The 20717-nt window shown below is 40.3% G+C and overlaps 2 protein-coding genes across 2 annotated transcripts; both read left to right on the top strand.

Moving 5' to 3' along the window:
* The first annotated feature begins 105 nt into the window (after positions 1 to 105).
* On the top strand, positions 106 to 3063 carry exosc6 (exosome component 6). The gene is made up of 3 exons (XM_076732260.1): positions 106 to 241; positions 359 to 697; positions 1483 to 3063. The coding sequence occupies exons 2-3, from the start codon at positions 420 to 422 to the stop codon at positions 2027 to 2029; spliced, it is 825 nt and encodes a 274-aa protein (XP_076588375.1). The 5' UTR covers positions 106 to 241; positions 359 to 419; the 3' UTR covers positions 2030 to 3063.
* Positions 3064 to 10400: 7337 nt separating this feature from the next.
* tgm2l (transglutaminase 2, like) lies at positions 10401 to 19478 on the top strand. Its single transcript, XM_076733711.1, has 15 exons — positions 10401 to 10416; positions 11375 to 11545; positions 13058 to 13288; positions 13892 to 14010; positions 14474 to 14602; positions 14933 to 15110; positions 15470 to 15611; positions 15751 to 15854; positions 16161 to 16303; positions 16384 to 16483; positions 16815 to 16960; positions 17129 to 17258; positions 17678 to 17838; positions 18763 to 18899; positions 19331 to 19478. The coding sequence occupies exons 1-15, from the start codon at positions 10401 to 10403 to the stop codon at positions 19476 to 19478; spliced, it is 2055 nt and encodes a 684-aa protein (XP_076589826.1).
* The last annotated feature ends 1239 nt before the right edge of the window (positions 19479 to 20717 follow it).

Here is a 20717-nt window from a genome sequence, read left to right as displayed (position 1 = left end):
TTCCCTGACTTGGCTGATGCAATGGAAAAGACACCGGCGTCAGTAGATATGTATCTACTCTGCTTGATGAAGAAGCAGGTTTTGCACATATTCGTAAATTAAAGTATTTGAGTCAAATGTTGGGGTAATAATCATTTGTAGTTATATTTATTATTTTGTATTTTTAGGCTCTGGCCCAGTCATCATGAGATGTATCACCAATTATGTGATTGATTTGTGCTTTTGTGACATAATAATCATGGTGAGATAGTATTACTTATTGTTGCAACCGCACATATTCGAGATTTTCAATCACTGATGTAATTTCCTTCAGCGCCACGCAATAGCGGAACTATTTCTCTGCTTGCTGTGTTTCTAGGGGACGGATTTTGTGTTGGACCAGTTCACACATTCCTTAGTTCATTTCATTTGGCTGCACCATGCCGACTGATACCAAACGTGTACGCGGCCCAGAAGTATCCCAAAGCCCGTCTTTGTATTTGTGCAAACCGGCGGAGGTTCTTCCCTCGCACGGCCCCAGAGCGGACGGTCGAAAGCGGGATCAAGTGGACGTCCGGCCTGTTTTTGTCCGGTGCGGGCTGGTGAGCCAGGCGAAAGGGTCCGCATACATTGAGGCTGGACACACCAAGTTGATGTGCTGCGTTTATGGCCCCAGAGAAACAGAGCGGAAAGATGAGACCGATATGAAATGTGGAAGGTGTGTTGTGATTTATAAAATATATTATTTTATTTTGACTTATTTCACGATCTACAAGACATTAACACACAAACGGAATGAATGTGTAACTTAAAACTCATAAGCAGCAAAACGCAGCCTTACTTGGTCTTATATGACAGTAGCTTCTCTTATGTTAGCTCACATTTAGCAAACTTCAATAGAGAGACGGGCAGTTTAAGGCTCACTTTAAAGTGAGAACACTCATTTCCAACATTGTCCCAATATGTGAAAACACAGACTGAAACATGTCTCATAAAACTAAACAACAGGAGTTAACAGACCACCCATATAACACACCTAAACAGAAATAGATTGATGGCCCAGGTAAAATTTAAATCCTTGTTCTGTAAATTAGCCCTGATCTGAAGAAAGCTGTTTCTGTCATCATAATAGTTAAAGGCCAGAAAGAGCCTTCAGAGACATTATTTACTGAAGACACATTGTCACCACTGTTAACAAAAATGAAGTAAGAAAAGAATACACACACACACACACACACACACACGTGTGTGTGTGTGTGTGTGTGTGCGTGCGTGCGTGTGCGTGCGTGCGTGCCTGTCTGTGTGTGTTTGTCTTTTAAGAATGGTTAGAACCTGTAACATCTCTACTATGTTTAATATGCATTTGAATCTTGTGAGCCTGTAAACTCCACATCACTATTTGCTGTTCTGTGTTTAAAGTTGACGCTGATGTTTGTGTGTCTGTGATCGGTACTGAAGGAAGAGTTTATGAAGACAGTAAAACTGTCTTTTCCATCTATCCAGGTTGACTACTGACATGCGTTTTGCTCCATTTTCCTGCCCGGAGAGGGGCTCCTGGATTCAGGGCAGCCAGGACAAGGATCTTTCTCTGATGCTGCACGAGAGTCTGCAGCCAGCCGTGCGCCTCCACAAATATCCCCGCTCTCAGATCGAGATTAATGTGATGGTTCTTGAGAACAGCGGTTCAGTTCTGGCTCATGCCATCACATGCGCTTCTCTCGCTCTCGCAGATGCAGGGATTGAAATGTATGACCTGGTGCTTGGTTGTTCCATCCGTCAGGATGGCAGCTCTTATGTGGTTGACCCCTCTTACATGGAGGAAAACCACTGCAGCTCAGTCAGCAGTGAGAACCAAGGCGGTCTCACTGTTGCATTCCTCCCCAGCCTCAACCAGATTTCTGGGCTCCAGTCAGATGGAGAAATGACTGAAGAGACTCTGACAGCTGGGATCCGGACCTGCATTGAGGGATGCTATAAACTGTACCCGGTCATCCAACAAGCCCTGGCCAGGGCTGTGCGCCGGGCTGCTCCACCACCATCAGAGAGCTGAGAGACTCATTAACCAATAACTGCTTCGTTCATAGTTTTTCAAGTTCACAATTTCTAGTGGTTACTTGAACAACAATATCCCTTTTTCTGTGTTTGCTGTTGTGTTTTTGGAATGAAAATTGATAAGACTGATTTGACTGTGCTTTCTTGTTATAGCATTTAACAATGCAGTTGGGGCTTGAAACTTCAAATTTCCCTGAGATTGGAAAATGAAAGGGAAGCAGGCAAGAGCACACTTAGGTTGGATTCATCAGATTGGGTCTGTTCCTGACTGTGCTGTCATGATGCAAGCCACTAAATGCAAAATAACAAAGTAGATGCACTCTTTTGCAAATGGGCAGACCTCCTATACAGTAAACATCCCAGATGGAATTATCAGTAGAGGGCCTCCAGCTCAGTAGTGCTGTTGCTCTGTCATTAGCTTTGCTGCAGGTTAAAGTTTAAGACAGCTTTAAACTGTGTCGCCTGGAACCAAATTACATGATGTCTGAAAGCATGTTACTGCGTGTTGAAACTGCAGCTTGAATTGCACCTGGAGTATCTTACAGCTGAGTTGCTGTGTTCTATAGAAATAGCCTTAATGCCACTAGAGGTCATCAAATCTAAGGTTTTCATTAAACCTGTTTTACAGAGGTTTAAGAGAAGGTCTGTAGTACTTTGTCTCCTTATCAGATCTGGTGTTACAAAGACTATGAAAAAACTATGAAAGAATATCCTGCTAACATACCCTAAGTTAAGGCAACCTGGTGTTCCAGGGGTCTCATCAAGTCTGGCTGGTGACCTTTGTTGCATCATCCCTCAATCCCCTCTGAACACACTCAGCAGGAAAATATCATATAAACCATGAAGTGATTGGAGTAATTTTGCAGGGCCAAATTTCCGTGCATGGTTTGTTGTCATGACAGGTCAGCAGCTGTAAATCTGTTTTCTGGTTGTTGAACAAGCACATCTTGTTTTTCATTCTTTTTATGCAATTATTTACACCACAAAGGTTATGATTTCACTCTTTTAGCTGAATAAAATGGAACAAAAGTACTCTCTTGACTAATCATTTTATTTATAACAATCAGTTAAAAAGATGAAAAACACATCCTCTGCTTAATTATTTTCTAAAAACATAGAAAGCATGTGGGCTCCGTAATAAGGATAAAGTTGAAATATGAGAACATCCAGGTACATGTTTACACATTTTTATATACAAGCCTCTGTTCTGTAAACAAAAATGTGCCAGAGTTGCCAACCCTTTATCAGACAGATAAATGCCATATATATCATATTCAATGTATAACAGTAACAGAATGACAGATTTTTTTTATTATTATTATTATTGGCAATAGTATTTTTATGGACAGTGGGATTTTTTATGGCATTTAGTATTTTTATAATCTGTACATAATGTACATTTGCACAGTTGTTTTTCTAGTCTGTATCCTGTGAACTTTTTTATCTTGATCCCAGTGTGGGATTATTAAAGTCTTGTCTTATCTTATCTTATCTTATCTTAAACTGTACAGTTAACCCAAATGGTGAGCACAATAACTGCAGGACATTTGCGTAAAACAAGTGATTTGGATGAATTTTGATCAGATTATTTCCTGTGAATGTTGATCACAGATGAATTTTTCTGATACTTTTGATAATTGATAATTTTTTCTTATGCAGGACAAGGCTGTTTACTACAGCAGAGAGCAAAGGCTCTGTGAATATAGCTTACATAATATATATCTTAGATAATAATCTAATCTTTGAAAAGAAATTTAATTTAGTTTTCTTCACAGAAATGACTGAAATTCTGAGTTACTGGCCTACTGTATATTTTGAATATTGAGTTTAACTTCAGACTTGTGTGCCCATGAGAATCTGAGCAAGTGGAACCTTTGGCCTTCGGGTGGCAGTAAAGCAAACATCCTGGAGTGACCGTGACGTGTTGAGTCAAACCAAGCCCATAGATCATAAATATCCATCAGTATTTCATGATACTTTTGTACTGAAACAATACATTTTATTATGACATTTTGTGCAGACTGTTGGTACTGGAAGCATACTACAGGCTTTGGTGATATTTCACCCACTCCTTGGACAATTTGGTGTCCAAGTCAAGACGTCCATCAGCACCTGTGACAGGGTTAATGTCTTTATTAGAATATTTACTGACTGTTCTAATAATTGGATTTTTTTCTTTTAATGAAACTTTATTCAGTTTCACTCAGCTTGTGGACTTTGGAATTTTAAAACCAATTTCATTTTTAATGAACCAACTATGTGTGATGAACCAGCTGTAACCATAACTTAACTATAACTTAACTATAACTGTTGTATCCAACACATGTTTAGAAATCTCAGCCATTGGTTTCATTAGCTTTAAGGTCACAATACTCAGTATGTGCAGGACACACAAGAAAATGTCTTTTCTCCAAATTGTATTAAAAACATTCAGGCTAAAACACACACCCACCAAACTTCCTTCATGGAATGCTCCAGTTTAAATTCAAAATTTTATTTGGCTTTATTCCAGTTGAATTAAGTGAATTTTGAATTGATCTAAAATTGCTTGTCTTTGGAGTGTGGGGGGAAACCAGAGAATTACCATCCAATGAGGAACAGAAAGACAAGATGAGGAAGAGGTTTCTGTGGACTGCCATGCGGACTCAGTCTTCTGTGTGTGTCAGCAAAATGAGAATGTTGCAAAGAAACAGGGTCTTCTGCTAGATGTGTAGTTATAGTTGGACCACTGGCGGCTGTATATGGGATAGATTTGGGATAGAGGTTGATGTGTCATTTTTATGGACCTCTGCCTGGTGTCTCTCTGTAAGAAATGAATGCTGCCAAGTTTCTCTACTTTCCCAATCAGAATGCAGCATCAGTTTTAGCAGGCTCAGAAATACCTGTATGCCACTACACAGGTTCATTGTTTTTCAGATTTTGCTTCTGGGTGGTAAATAATCAGGTTATAAAGTCTGCCTGAAGCACGTCATGTTTTGTTTCAGAACTGTAGTACTCAACTGGTGTTTTCAACCTCCATTTTCCTGGTTTCTCCACTCAGCAGTCGGCTGACCCTTCAAGTCAACAACTAATCTTATTAAAAGTAATAAATTCACAGACTGTACTATCATACGGGTGCCTGTCAATATACAAACAGGTTAGGACACACCTAAGAGACTACATATACAGTATATGGCAGCAGTCATTGAGAGACCCAATACGACCTCTGGTGACCTATTAAAGATTGTATTTCCTTGATTGTTTTCTGAGATCACAATAATCATATATATATGTAGATATATTTATATTGTAGTATCTAGCTTTCTGTAGGTTTGTTACCAGTTAACAGATAAGAATGGTGAAAAGGTCAAGTTTACAATGTTGTTTGAAGAGTAACTTGTACTACTACTGCGTCACATGATTTTTGCAGTGATCCTTCAACAACATCCTGCTACATCACAGTAATCCAGTGGATGATTTTACTGTAAAGTCACCATTCAGTACAGTAATTACAGGTATATATTGCTTTATCACAGTAATTTGATGGCATAGGTGATTGTGAAGCCACACTATACAGCTGTCATTTACTGTGACAATGGCACAGTAAGTTGCTGTGAAAGCAGTGTAGCCAGTAATTTACTGTAACCATAATCAAATATTTTTTTTATAGTGCAGAGATATCTTTATTGAAAACCTGGCCTAAAGCCTTCAGGACCTGAGATCGGGCCAAAGGTTCACCTCAGCTTCAGATGAACAACCAACCAACCAAGGCAGGAGTGGCTTGTGGCCAACTCTGTGAATGTCCTTGAGTGGCCCAGCCAAAGCACAGACTTAAACCAAATTGACTGTCTCTGGAGAGACCTGACAATGGCTATCCACCTACAGTCCCCATCCAACCTGACAGGACTTGAGAGAATCGGCAGAGATGAATGGCAGAAAATGAAATCTGATGTCTAAGAGGCAGTGTGTGGAGGAATCCAAGGCCTCAACATGTGATGTGACCTTCAGCCAAGTTTCACATGGCCCAACATCAGCTGCTAATGCTGGAACTCCCTCTGCCTCTACAGATTCTGGCTCAGAGAGGATCAATAATGAGCCTGTTGAGGATTTTGTTATAGTTCAGACCAGGAGGATAACAAGATCCAATTTCTTCTCTAAGATCAAGTCAAGCAAACATCAAACAGTGTAAGGAAAAAAAGTTGAGAACTAGTTAGAATCCCCTGACACATTTCTCCCTCTCCCCCTTTCCTTTCACTTCCTCATCCTCGTGGACAGCACAGTGCCTCTTTGATGAGCACTGTGGCCTCAGCATGAAGGCCCTGGCTTACTCTCTTATACCTGATTTTTATAATGTTTTTTCTCCATATCAAGCATTTGTATGCGACACAAATTAAATGTATTTCTATGAAGTTATACTGCACAATTGAATTTGAACTAGAATGGTTACATTCGTTAGGCTGTGGTTTGTAAATATGCCTCCTTTGCCATGTTCCCCTTCTGGCACAGTCCTTCATGTAACATCTTCTAACAATGTGAGTCTGTGTCATAAACTCATCTGAGATAGGCGTCCATGAACACTGACGTGCTACAGTAAGGAACAATGGTGCTGACAATGAAGCACTTCCTCATACAGTTACATTTTTGTACGTGTGAGTATGTGCGTGTGCATGCGTGTGTGTGTGGGGGGGGACATTGCATTTTTAGTCCCTGCCCATCTCTGTGTCAATCTGTTGACACTTTGGTGTGATAGGGAGGCTGAGGTCACCTCGTTTTCCCGAAACATGACCATCCCAGCATTCCACGGCTCAGCATCAGGCTGAGTAACAAACTGATTTCCAGTCAGGCAGATACACTCTCAGAAAGGCATATATTTGAATGTTTGCTCTTCTGCTTAATGTCACAGTCTGATCAGTCAGGGTTTGTCATGGTAAGTGTCTCTACTGCATAAATGCATAAAGAAGGCATAGCACATATGGAAAGAAAGAATGTAGGATCCTTCATTTCAATGTCAGTTTACTCTTCATGGAGAGTCCCACAGACTGTGACAACAGCTATATGATGTCTTATGTCTAAGCCTCTGCTGCATTCATTTTGACCTTTTTTTTAATAATCTGTCTGCAAGACCCACAATCTTATATAGGTTCAGATTTAAATAGCTGGAGTACTAAACCATATTAAATGTACACATTAGACAAGTATAGATGAACTTCCTCTTGTGTTTGTCAGTTAGCGACAGAGATTAGTAAGTTGACATCTAAACAGAAATTTTGAAGATTGTTCTATCAATGCTGCTTTAATTAAATCATTTTGGTGTTGCCCTCAACAGCTTCTCCAAACAAAATGTTCACCTGAAGGGGACCTTTGAATGCCTCAGACAGCACATGAAGGCAGCAGGTTGCAGATGTCATCCTGTTCACAGTAGAGGATGCGGATCAGTGACAAAACAGGTGAAGGATGTCCTGTAGATGATACAGACATGTCTCATTCAATGAGAGTGCACATGAGGCTGTGTATCTTCGGCTGAGTCACTAACAGGGACATGTATATGGTACTAACTTTTTGAGTCTCAGTGTGTGAGTGCGTGGAAATAAAACACGTAATGTGCTAGTATAAGTCACCATTATAGCACAGTAGTGACAATTCTGTGTGTGTGTGTGTGTGTGTGTGTGTGTGTGTGTTTATTCTTAGTTCTTTATCAGTCAGTCACAGATTATTTTTAAGCATCAAAGCCAACATCCAAGTCATAATTGAGTTCAGTTCTTGTGTGCCCCATTCTCTTCCAGGTTACCATGGTGGAAAGGAGGTCGTGTAGCTGAGGTCCAATCTGTTTGGCGACACCTGAGGTTGCTCAAATCCTCATTTCATCCTGATTGTCCATACTGTAATTTTACTATGTTGGTCTATTCTGTACACATGACATCTGTTGCATCTTTGTTTGTCCTGAGCGAATTCTGAGAATTATTTGAACTGAGGGTCTCAGGACAGAGGGTGTCTATGCTGTACAGATTGTAAAGCCCCTTGAGACAAATTTGTGATTTGTGATTTTGGGCTGTATAAATAATGACAGTCTCAGTCTCCCTGAAAACTCTGACATATCTAATACAGAAGTGCCTGAAAACCATACAAACATGAATGCATCATGTTAGCCAAAGTCCGTCATTCAATGTAATATAACCAAAATGTATAGTGTTATAACATTAATGCAACAAGTGCAACAACAAGGGCAGTGCTGCAGTTGTTGGGTGGGACTTTGTCTCTAAGTACACCTCCTATTTTCTTCATGTACTGTATGTGCAACAGTACAAAGTGCAAAAAAGGCTGGGTGAAGTGGAATACAGATTTGAGGGTGTGGTGATTAATAAATACACTCTCAGCCAGTCACATCACTGGTCTCATTGCTCTGACAGCTGAGCCAATCACAGTGACGTGTGACAACAGCTCAACAAATGAAGAACTGGCTCTTCCAGCAAATCATATTGTCATCTGGATGGTGCAGAGCAGCATGATGTGAACCCAAACAGTACAACAATGACAGACAGAAATAAATAAAATGAAGCACTTCATGTTCACTTCAATCCAATGCCATTTCACATTGTCAGTGGTTACATCATATGTCAAAATGCGACACAGCAGTGTTACTCTTTGATGCATTTCAAGAATAAAACATACACCACTGTTTTGGACAGGAGGCTGTGATGCACAGGATGAATGAGCCCCAGCACTCACCATCTCCTCCATAAAAAGACAGAATATTGAGTTAAAACAGACTGTGTGATGTCTGTGTGTGGCTATTTTGTAGCGGCCTGGTGTCAGTTGCATGCTGCCAAATTCTGTGGTGTACTAATAACGAGAGCACTTTATTATTTATTTATTCCCCTTTTCCAACTAGCCTACCACATAGCTTTGACTGTTTACTGTTAGCAACTTAAGACATTTGGGGTGAACCATCGTTGAGTTTGTATTTCAATGCATAGTAGAGGCTGGCAAGCTAAGCTAAGCTAAGCTAAGCTCCACTCGAAAAGTGGAGGTTATGTCTAGCTTGCTGATCAACACTAATAGCACTGATTCCCATTGTAAATTACTTTTATTCAGGTGTTTTTCAAAATCCAGTTTTAATAGAGAATGGGAATGTGACATCATCAACAGCAATTCAGCTGTTTCTGTTTTTTCCATGGATAATCCATATCCTAGCAACCAAAGCATGGCGTCATTTCCAGAAGGCCAGCAGATCTTGTCTACTGGAAAAAAACACGTTTGTGGACATGGCGCCTAAGAATGCCATCTGCTGGCTGTTAACTGGAGGTGTGAAAAAGAACTGCTGAACCAACGCAATACATAGTATACAAAAAATAAGGTTTAAAACACCAGATATCGCAGTATGCAGTCAGACATGAAGGTAGGCTAACGTTATGTTTCATTCTGCTAGACACTAGTAGATTAATTATTTTTGATTTGTTTTGGGAGCATTCAGTTAGCATAACATTTTCTAACCCTAATCCTATCATTAACTAACTTCAGTGTTCTGAAATATATCCTCTTCCTCCTTTACCTCTGTGGAATGCTTCTCCTTATATGGGCACTTGTCTTTCTCATGTACTTTATACATTTCTGATGATGACCATTTAGATAACATATGACCAGCGACGGTGACAAAATGAGAGCTAGTTTGTTATCCTCAAAAAATGCTCTGCAATTTTCATTCTTTGTGTAATTTCTAATTTAAAGCTGCATCAACTGATGTTTGGCCAGTCAGTGGCAGCAAAAAAAAGCTGAAAACAATGTTGAGATATTGTAGTCATATAAAGTTGTTACAGTGAAAGTGCTTATCTACACATACAGTGGACATGGAGCAGTGTTAGCAGTAGTTAGTGATAATTTGGATTCAATTACCTAGTCTCACTTGGACAAATCTGGACTAGATAATGCATTTTGGGTCTGTATTGTAAGTGAAAATTGACAATTAGCCTCTCTGTGTCACAGTTCTTAACATGCTCACTTCCAAACATACACACATACAGCCCTACATGCACGAACACCCTCAGCACCCACCCTTCAACATACAGTGACAAAGACCCTAGTGTCTAGGAGGGGATGAGAAACTTACTTTAAACTCTCATTCACACAAGGCAAACACACACATGCACGTAGACTCATGCATACACACCCACACATGACTGTTGATTTTTCTTTGGTGATGTCAGAGGTCACTGAGGTGAGGTGAGGTGTATTGAGTGAGTGTTTTGGGGTGAGTGTGTGTGAGAGGTGGGAGGGCCAGTCTTGTGCTGTATAAATACAAGATGCTGAACACTGAAGGACACACGAAGAGTGTAAAGACACTTGAGGACACTCAGAGCAACATTTCAACAGACTTAATAGGAAGAAGATCTGTTATGGCCAACCACAAGGGTAAGTGATTTTATCTATCTATCTATCTATCTATCTATCTATCTATCTATGTAGTTCCCTTTCTCTCTGTTGTCCATATTACGAACTTTGCGAGAGATTATGACGCGGGTGAAAAATGTGCTGATGTACGACTCAGCACTTAGGTGTGATATGACCCATCTTAATTCCTAAAGGACGGGGATCAGACTGACCAAAACCAGAATTTATATTATTTGTTTCATGTATTTATTAGCAGCCTGGATATACCATAGCTTTGTTACAGTATCTTAGGCTATGTTTATGGTTCAAACACATTTAATTTCACTAAGTGGCACATTTATTCAAGTTAAAGGAAAAGTTTGACATTGTGGGAAATGCACTTTCACTTTCATTCACTTTCTTGCAGGGAGTTTGAGGAGAAGATGTGTCATGTCTGAATGGTAAATATGAAGCTTCAGTGGGGACACCAGGAGGAGGCTCATCTTAGCATAAAGACTGGAAACAGAGGGAAACTAAATTTGATTACCAGCACTTCTTAAGCGCAACAGGATATGTCTTGATGGAGTCTCTGCTAGTTGCCTGGCAACCTCATAGTGATGACAAGACTCCAGGAAGTCACTGCACCTGGCCAAAAAACCTGACATTTAAAATGTTTGTGAATTTCAGAGGTGTACCGAGCCAGGCAAAATAATTCCTCCTCCTTCCAGTCTTTATGCTAAGCTAACTGTCTCTTGGCTGTAGCTTCATATTTATTGTGCAGAGTTGTTTTGATGTTCTCATCAAACTCCTGGCAAGAAAGCGAATAAGAGTACTTCCCAAAACATTTAACTATTCCTTTGAAGAGAACACTCTTGAAGACAACAATTTGATGAAGTTCAGCGAGTGACTTTTCTGTCAACTCTGAGTATCAAGACAGCCGACCACAGACTGGGTCTCTTGCAGACTAATTGTTGAACTTTGCCTCTGTTGGTCCTGTTAGGTTTGATAATTGATGTGGACGTAAGAAGTCATGAAAACAACTTGGCTCACCACACCAGGGAGATTGATCGGGAGCGCCTGATTGTCCGCAGGGGTCAACCTTTCACCATAAGTTTGCAGTGCTCTGACCCTCTCTCCCCTGAACACCACCTGGAACTAGTCCTGCACCTTGGTGAGTTTAGCCTGACTTAGAATATATATCATGCTATATGTATTTAGTCTGGTAGTGTTCTGATGCAACTTTGCTTTTGTAATCCATGCAAACTATTTACCATTTGCAAAGACATGCTGTACCATTATAAACTGCTCTGTTTTGCCTCTATGTTGACATTCTGACAAAAAAATAAGAAGGAATTAATCACGAAAATATTTGTTATTTATTCTACAATTGCTCTTTAGCTTGTGCTTTATCCTGTGAACTATTCTCTTCCAAATAAACACCATATTTTCTGACTTTAAAAAAACTACATTAGATTAGATTGACCATGTCATTCTTTGTTGTCACTGTACAGTACAGGTACTGAGACATACAGTTTGGTATAACATACATACATATAGTACATAACAGTATGGGATAGATATGAATACACTAAGATATAGCCTATACAGTATGAACAGTACGGCTGCCAGACTGCCACCATGATGATGATGCTCCCTCCACAGACACCCTCAGTGTCGGGGAACAGAGAACTGGTGGTGCACTGAGCAGTTTTCACCACTTTTTGCGGTACTTTCCAGTCCAAAGCAGTAACTAGTAGTTTCTGTAAGATTTACTACCAACTGATAGCGACAGCAGAGCAAGGAGTCAAGCAAATATATACAGTTTTAGGTAACAAGGCTAGCCAAGACAGATAGCAGAGAGTAAGGACAGCAAATTAATCTATATTAATGGCTAACACTCAAATCCTGCTGAACATGAAAATAAAGCTAAATTCAGACCTCAAACTATAACCAACACTTCTACATGGAAAACACTACATGGTTCTACATTCGAACAGGTTAAAACTGGAGGGGCAAAACAGAGAAGTATGACTTCATTCATAGACTTCATGTTCATCATAATGTAGGAACATGTCAACTAGCCAGTGCAACAGTGTGGCACACTGAAGTGTTTTTTAGACAACAATGGAGCTCTAATCTGAAATAAGATGTAGTATATCAAGTTTTGATCACATAGACATGTTAGTTACGTAGTAAGTGTTAGTAGCATCAGTTGGGATTTGTTGACTAGAAAAGGAGTATAGCCATACTTTTTTAATAATAAACAGTTTTCATAAAATGATGTAGCCTATCACCTGGCTGAGATACCCAAGGGTGTAGCAAAATATGCTGAGCCCCATAAAAAGAATAGTGAACAAATCTATTCAAATAAAGATTAAAGCTTGCATCTAGAACCTCAGTTAGCGGGAAAAATGTTTTGTGACGAACTAAAGAAAAGGTTACAAGTGTCCTTTACTCAAACCACAGTGTTCTTCTGTAAACTAGCTTATAATAATATTCTTTGTGTTATGATTCAATCATTTCATTCACGTAAGAAAAATGTATTTCTCTCTTTTGTTACACAGAGCACTAATTTCATTCTAAGACATTGTGATTTTTTTATGCTGACTCAGATAAACAGCTAGATGAATTGAAGGCACAACAATCCATTTTCTAAATCTTTAAGCTTTTTATGTTTCTTCAGGTAAGAGAGACGAGGTGGTGATCAAGCTCCAGAAGGAGCGTGGAGCTGGAGACAAATGGTGGTTTAACCAGCAGGGAGCTCAGGATGAAATGCTGCTGACTCTGCACAGTCCAGCGAATGCTGTCATTGGCCAGTACCAGCTGGCTGTGTTGGTGATGTCACCAGATGGACACATTGTAGAGATGACAGACAAGACTGCATTTCACCTGCTCTTCAACCCGTGGTGCAAAGGTGAAACATGAAGCCGACTGGATACACTCTCTGCTAGCTGCTTTCTCCACCTGGTCAGACTGACAGCACTCAAATACTGCAGCTTTTCAATTTTATCATGCAGTTCCTGACATTTTTAGTTTGTACTCTGTGTCACAAACATGTCAGAAACAACAAACAAAACAAACTCGATGTGTTTTCTCCATGATTCAGCAGGGGCTTGTGCCCACATCCCCTCACCTGTTTGATACCCTCATGACAAACATATAAACTGTACGGCACCATATATCAACCTGACTGAACATTTATGGGAGACTCAAACATTTTCCGTCAGCATCACCAAAAAAACAAATGATGGAATTTCTCATAGAGCAATAATGTCATGTTTGTATAATTAAGGCATTCAAATGTTCAAATATATCCTATTCTGAATTTATGTTGTTGTCTCTGCTTGTTGGCTGCTTCTGTTTCCTGTGAATATGCCTCAGCCTATAGATGTTCTGATATGCAAAAAAGACTTTCTACGTTAATTTTTGATCTGTGTTGAATATATATTCATGGTCTTCTCTGTATTTGTGTGTGTGTGTGTGTGTGTGTGTGTGTGTGTGTGTGTGTGTGTGCCAGACGATGTGGTGTACCTACCTGATGAGACACAGCTCCAGGAGTATGTGATGAATGAAGATGGAGTAATTTACATGGGTACCTGGGATTACATCAGAAGTATTGCCTGGAATTATGGACAGGTAACACACGCACACACACACACACACACACACACACACACACACACACACAGACAACCATTGTGTGAATGGGTTGAACATGTCTGTGTCTGTCAGGCCAGTAGGTGGCCTGTGTGAATTGTCTCAGCAGTGTGACAGCGGAGAGTTGGGGCCTTTGGCATCAGGAAATCTTTTTGTTGGACAGGGGAAACTTGTGGATAGGAGGTGTCAGAATGTAACCAAACCACACAAACAAGGGCTTGTCCCTTCACAGCTTGCTGGGAGTGCACAGAGGAAGACAGAAGACAGATAGATGGCAGACAGATTGGCAGAACGTGGTGGAACAGACACACACTTACACACAGACTGACAAATGGTGAACAAATCTGATATGAAATCTGTTCTATCAAAGGTTGAGTCTTTTTTGTTGTTCTTGTTCCTCTCTCATGTTTCCTCTTGATCTCCCTGTTGCTCTCTCTCTCAGTTTGAGGACTATGTGATGGACATCTGTTTTGAAGTCTTGGACAACTCCAAGGGTGCCCTGAAAAACTCAGAGATGGACACTGAGCACAGATCTGATCCTGTCTATGTCAGCAGGATCATCACTGCGATGGTGACGATCTCTTCTACTCACTGTTTAACAACAGCACAAGAAATAAGCATCTGCATTTAGTTTTCTCTGTGTGAGAATATGATACTTTAGTAATCCAACCATTATGCAGTTTATGAAAGATTTATTTTCAATGTTTTAAACAGCGAGGCTTGTAGCTGAGGATATACCCTCAAATTAGAAAATGAATCTTCATCACTAGAAATGTCTTATCATGTGATTCTTACTGTTCAACAGACAAATGATCTCTGTGAAAGATCCTACACACATATGTTCATGCAGTGATTCACAGCCTTAAAGATGTCTCCTCTACATGTGTCTCCACCTGTCCAGGTGAACTCTAATGGTGACAGGGGTGTGTTGACTGGTCGCTGGAATGAACCATACTTTGGTGGAGTTGCACCATATCGATGGACAGGCAGCGTACCCATCCTCCGACAGTGGAGCAAGGCCAGGATGAGGCCAGTCAAATATGGCCAGTGCTGGGTGTTTGCTGGCGTTGCCTGCACAGGTGAGGCTTTCACAGATTCCACTGGTGCTTAATTCAAGGATCCCAAAGTTGCTCATTTAAGGAAAAAGCAAATGTATTCAGCAGTAATTGCTACTCAACGTATAAAGCTTGTTTTGAAAGGAATAGTAGAAGATTTGGGGAAATAGACTTTGCTTTTTTGCAAACACAAGAAGAAGAAGAAGGAGAGGAAGACTGACCCAACTCTCTTTCTGGTAAATGTGTGGCTGCAGCCTGTTAATTTAGCCTAGCATAAATAACATTTTGGGGAGACAAGTTTGAAAAGGAACAGAAGGAAGGAAAGGAAGTAAGAAGAAACAAAGGATTGAGTTGTACCAGTCTGATGTGTGTTATCTTGACAGTACTGCGCTGTCTGGGAATCCCAACACGCCTCATCACCAACTTCTGTTCAGCTCATGATGTTGATGGAAACCTCTCTATAGACTTCCTGCTGAATGAAAGACTGGAGAGCTTTGATGGGAGAGACAGAAAAGACAGTAGCTGGTAGGAAAACACACACACACACACACACACACACACACACACACACACATATTTTGAATACATTTATTTATTAAAAGCAAAAAAATGACATCATGCAGTATAATGAATTATCTCCTTCTCTCCTCTCTCATGATTTTAGGAACTTCCACTGTTGGGTTGAGTCCTGGATGAGGAGAGATGATCTACCCAAGGGAAATGATGGCTGGCAGGTTTTGGACCCCACACCTCAAGAGCTGAGTGATGGTACATTTAGAATTTTTAAATCTTGGTTAGTCTCTCTCCCTCTTCTACACATCTGTCTATCAATGTTTTACAAGACATGTCTCATTTTATCCACCTTCCTGTTCTTGTTCCCAGGACAGTCACTGCTGGCTTTCTTTGGTGTCATATATTTGTTACAGTTCAGGCTGGTGTTTCCCATGGGACTGATAGTCAAACTGAATGACCAACTTTAAAAAAATCAGAGGCTCACTTCATGTCATTGCATCAACTATTTAGTGAGTCAGGAAATGCCTTTACAGAATGACAGAATGAATTCTTGCTCTCCAGGTGAGTTTTGTTGTGGTCCGTGTCCAGTGACAGCCATCAAGGAGGGAAATCTGGAAGTAAAGTATGATGCTCCGTTTGTATTTGCCGAGGTGAATGCTGACATCATCTACTGGATCATCCAACAAGATGGCCAAAGGCAAAAGGTGACCCACTTCTGTTCTGAATGACTTTCATGTTTGTTTAAAAGCAGTGATGGCAATCACGATTGTTGTTATCGTTACAGATCAGAGAGGACCAGGGTAGTGTGGGGAGGAACATCAGCACCAAAAGTATTTACGGAGACAACAGAGAAGATGTCACTCTGAACTACAAATATCCTGAAGGTTAGCTGGAAAGTCATGCACAGAGGAGTAGACAGGATATGGTCAGATTACAAAAATATACAGTGGACATAATGATGAACCCTTCTTGACTTTAATCACATTGAGCTCAGTATCCAGCATTCACCAACACGAGGAGGTACTGTTTTAATCATCTCATTATAAGACTCCTGTTTCATGTGGATCAAAAGAAATCATACAGCTGATTGAAACTAATTGATGCTCTGAACCTGTAATGCTAATCCACTGCTTAATGTGTGTAATGTCTGCTCATAGTCAACTGTTCAGACTCATGTTTAGGATTAGCTGTCATGGATCATCATCATCTCCACAGGCTCCGGAAAGGAGAGGGAAGTGTACAAGAAGGCAGGACGGCGGATCACAGAGCTGACCAATGAGAACCTAGAACCAGGACAGCTGAAGCTGTCAATCAAGCATGCAAAGCCTGTGTTTGGGACAGACTTTGATGTGATTGTGGAGGTATGGAGTGCTCAGACTGTAGCTGAATGTGTGGATGGATGAAATGATAAAATGAGTAAATTAATTCACACAGTGTATCTGGGGAATTGAATTTTCTTTTTGTATTTTGCTTGATGTTTATAAATCCAGTGAATCAAGGTCTTACTGATGAATCCATTCTGTCCTCAGGTGAAGAATGAAGGAGGGAGAGACATCCTTGCTCAGCTGACAATGCTGGCCATGGCTGTTACTTACAATTCTCTCCACCGGGGGGAGTGCCAGAGACAAACAATCAATATGACTGTTCCAGCTAACAAAGGTTAGTAGCTCTAGTGCTGCACTGGAAAACAACAATGCTGCATTTTCCTGTTCATTTTATTTTGCGACAGAACTTGTGAATTATGATGCACCATTTTCCTTTTAAGTACTGTGTTTCTGGGTGTGTGACTTTCCGGGTATTACTCACATTGTGGAGACATAAATCTGTTTACCGTCACATTGTGGGGACAAAATGCAGGTCCCCATAATGTAAACCATTACATTTTAGGGTGAAGACTTGGGTTAAGGTTAGCATAAGGATTAGGTTTAGGCAAGTAGTGGTTATGGTTTATAAGTCTCTAGGAAATGAATGTAATGTGTCTATGTAATGTCACCAAAAGTGATAAGAACCTAACATTTGTGTGTGTGTGTGTGTGTGTGTGTGTGTGTGTGTGTGTGTGTGTGTGTGTGTGTTTCTAGCCCACAAGGAAGTTCTGCGTCTGCACTATGACGACTATGTCAGGTGTGTTTCTGAGCATCATCTGATCAGGGTGAAAGCGCTCATAGAGGCTCCAGGGGAGAACGAACCTATCATGACCATGGCCAACATCCCACTGAGCATGCCTGAACTCCTTGTACAGGTGAGCACACCCACAGGTCATAGTTGGGCCATGAAAGCATTTATATGGTGGAACAGTTTTGATTTTTATGGGCTATCTAAATGAAAGGCACACACATAATCTTTGGAGGTTGTTGTCCCAGTACTTAAAGGTCCAGTGTGTAAGATTTAGGGGCATCTTTTGGCAAAATACAATGTATCATTCATAATTCTGTTTTCACTGGTGTACAATCAGCTGAAAATAAAAATGATTGTGTTTTAGTTAGCTTGGCATGAACAATTTATATCTATAGAGGGAGCAGAGACCACAGTGTTGCACTGCCATGTTTCTACAGTAGCCCTGAATGGACACACCAAACACTGGCTCTAGAGAGGGCTTTTCATCTTTTTGTGAGCACCGTAGGTTTTCTGACACTTTGAAGTCGAGGGGTGAGGTGAGGAGTATTCAGTTGTTTGCAATCTATAATCTGATGCCACAAAATATCACACATGAAATTTCCGAAATTCACAGATTCAACAGTCATGGAAAACATTTGTAATTTAAATCACCACAGTTGATGGCGGTTTTGATATCTCAAATCAAAATTTTAGCTTTCAAAATGTCCCTCTATGACTATGCCTGGTTTGTGTTTATGTGTATAACCTCACCAGGCTATACAATCAGCTGAAAGCTCTTTGGATTTCTTGTGGCCAGTGTCCACAACAGGAACTTTCCCAGGAGCCTAGAAACCATTTTAGGACCTTTGCCTGCATTTTGACCAAAGGAAGATCCTGAAAGAACCTGAAATTTAGTCAAAAAGAGACTTTGATCTCACAAACTCCACTTTTCTGTCAAGTGGAAATCTTTTTATATTTTGTGTTTTGAGATCGGAAAGTGAAATTCTACACTGTGATTTGTACCCTTACATACTTCCATACAACATACAGCTATCTCCTTTTTCTCCAGGTACCTGGGAAAGCTATTGTACGGGAACATGTGACAGCCTATATCTCCTTCACCAATCCTCTTCCAGTTCCTCTGAAGGGTGGTGTATTCACTGTGGAGGGGGGCGGCCTGTTGTCGGCCACTGAGATCCACGTTGAGTAAGTAATGAGTCAGGCACATTCATTATGAAGTACATGCAGAAAGTTGACAGGCAATAGACAAACTCCCTATCTTGCTGCACAATATCATACATACTAGAATAAATGTTGGTGGTTGCCTCAATATCCAAACATCCAACATAAATTAAAAAATGAGACACTAAATGTCTACCTGGCCATTAAAAAGTGTGAAATCTATGTAAGAAGACCAGAAGCACAATGGATCACAATGGGATTTAGAGCTCAAAAACTAGCCTCTGCAGCCAACTACAAGCATTGATCAGTTGGTCAAACTATCTAGAAATGAAGCTCAATAAACTATATTGATTGATTAGCATTCATGATCCCCAGAGGATGACTATCAATGATTTTTCATACAACTGATCAAAATCTCCACGTGTTCAACTCATTCTCTCTCTTTTCCTTTTCAGTGGTGACGTAGCTCCAGGCCAGAATGTGTCTGTCAAGTTCTCATTCTCACCCATGAGGACTGGGGTGAGGAAGCTCTTGGTGGACTTTGACTCTGACAGACTGAAAGACGTGAAGGGAGTAGCCACTGTGGTTGTCCACAAGAAATGAACATCTGTAATTACTTGAGTTTATTAAAAATTTTTGAGCTGCCTGAAACCCACGTATCTTATATTGTGGGATAATGTGATATTTACTGGATGTGAGAGGAGGAGCTGGCCTGTTTTAGCATAAAAAACACAATATACAAGGTTACTGCCAAATGAAATCAACCACTGATATAACAGTGGTCTGTATATGCAAATGATAGATGAGTCTTCTGGGATGACCATGTCCCAATCTACAAGGAAATACTGAACAAAGCACAAGTTTCATTTCTCTAAAGCCACTGTATGTCAGATGTGATCATGCCTACCACTGGTTCCCCACATGGACTTCTATTTCATACTTGACTCAATTGCCAGATGTAACATGTTTCCTTCTATCTTCATTCCCTTGCCCTGGTCCACATCACCACTGGTTTTTAGTCTCTGATTATTAAATGAAGTGAAAGCCTGCAAGGACCTGTGCCATGAGGGGCAGGTTTAAAATCATTGTGCTATACAGTCTGTTATGTGTACTTGTTTGAAAGTGTCTGATTACACAAAATCTGTAGGTTTCCTTACTTCACTACCTGTTTGAACTGTTTCCTGTTAATCCTGATATTTATGCATTTGTATACTAAATCTGAGTTCAAGATGATATGAAGCATATGTACAGATCTTTCAATAAAGATTTTCATCTTATCTGACATGTCATTAACTTTGATGTCTGAGCTAAGATATGGGTTGGCTATTGATAACATTATTTTAAACTGCACAGAGCAAAGTATTCTACATAAGATATACTGTCAGTGAATTAACTAAAGAGTCAATCAGAGTCTGTTGCAAACACAGGCTTTGCATGCTTGATTGACAGCTGCAGTTGTCCTGGTTCTCACTGCTGTGACCTGGTGTCCCGCATTCTCGTACACATCCCTCTCCTTCTTGGAGCCTGGAGATGATGATGATCCATGACAACTAATCCTAAGCATGAGTCTGAACAGATGACTTTGAGCAGAGATCACTCTGCACAACAAATATTCTGTGTTTAGCTAAAAAACCCTCAGTGATTATAATCACATTTACCTCAGTTTACGGCATTCACTAACAATATACAGGAGGTACTGTTCAACCTTCTGATTGTAAGACTTTATTTCACGTGATCTCTGCACGTCCTGACTCATTAGATAGTTGATGCAGTGACAGGGAACAAGCCTAAAAACTGCTCAGAGGACAGTCATTGCTGGCTGTCTTTGATATCATATATTTG

Source organism: Chaetodon auriga, chromosome 6 (genome assembly GCF_051107435.1).
Source record: "Chaetodon auriga isolate fChaAug3 chromosome 6, fChaAug3.hap1, whole genome shotgun sequence".
In the NCBI taxonomy this organism is placed as follows: Eukaryota; Metazoa; Chordata; class Actinopteri; order Chaetodontiformes; family Chaetodontidae; genus Chaetodon; species Chaetodon auriga.
The sequence above is the reverse complement of the archived record's forward strand: the minus strand, read 5'-3'. Positions and strand labels throughout refer to the sequence as shown.

Excerpts from the sequence above, each read along its gene's own strand:
- exosc6 (XM_076732260.1), top strand. The coding sequence starts at position 420 with ATGCCGACTGATACCAAACGTGTACGCGGCCCAGAAGTATCCCAAAGC. Across the intron at positions 698-1,482 it reads ACCGATATGAAATGTGGAAG|GTTGACTACTGACATGCGTT; the intron begins GTGTGTTGTGAT and ends CCATCTATCCAG.
- tgm2l (XM_076733711.1), top strand. Across the intron at positions 13,289-13,891 it reads CTTCAACCCGTGGTGCAAAG|ACGATGTGGTGTACCTACCT; the intron begins GTGAAACATGAA and ends TGTGTGTGCCAG. Across the intron at positions 16,961-17,128 it reads ACTTTGATGTGATTGTGGAG|GTGAAGAATGAAGGAGGGAG; the intron begins GTATGGAGTGCT and ends TTCTGTCCTCAG.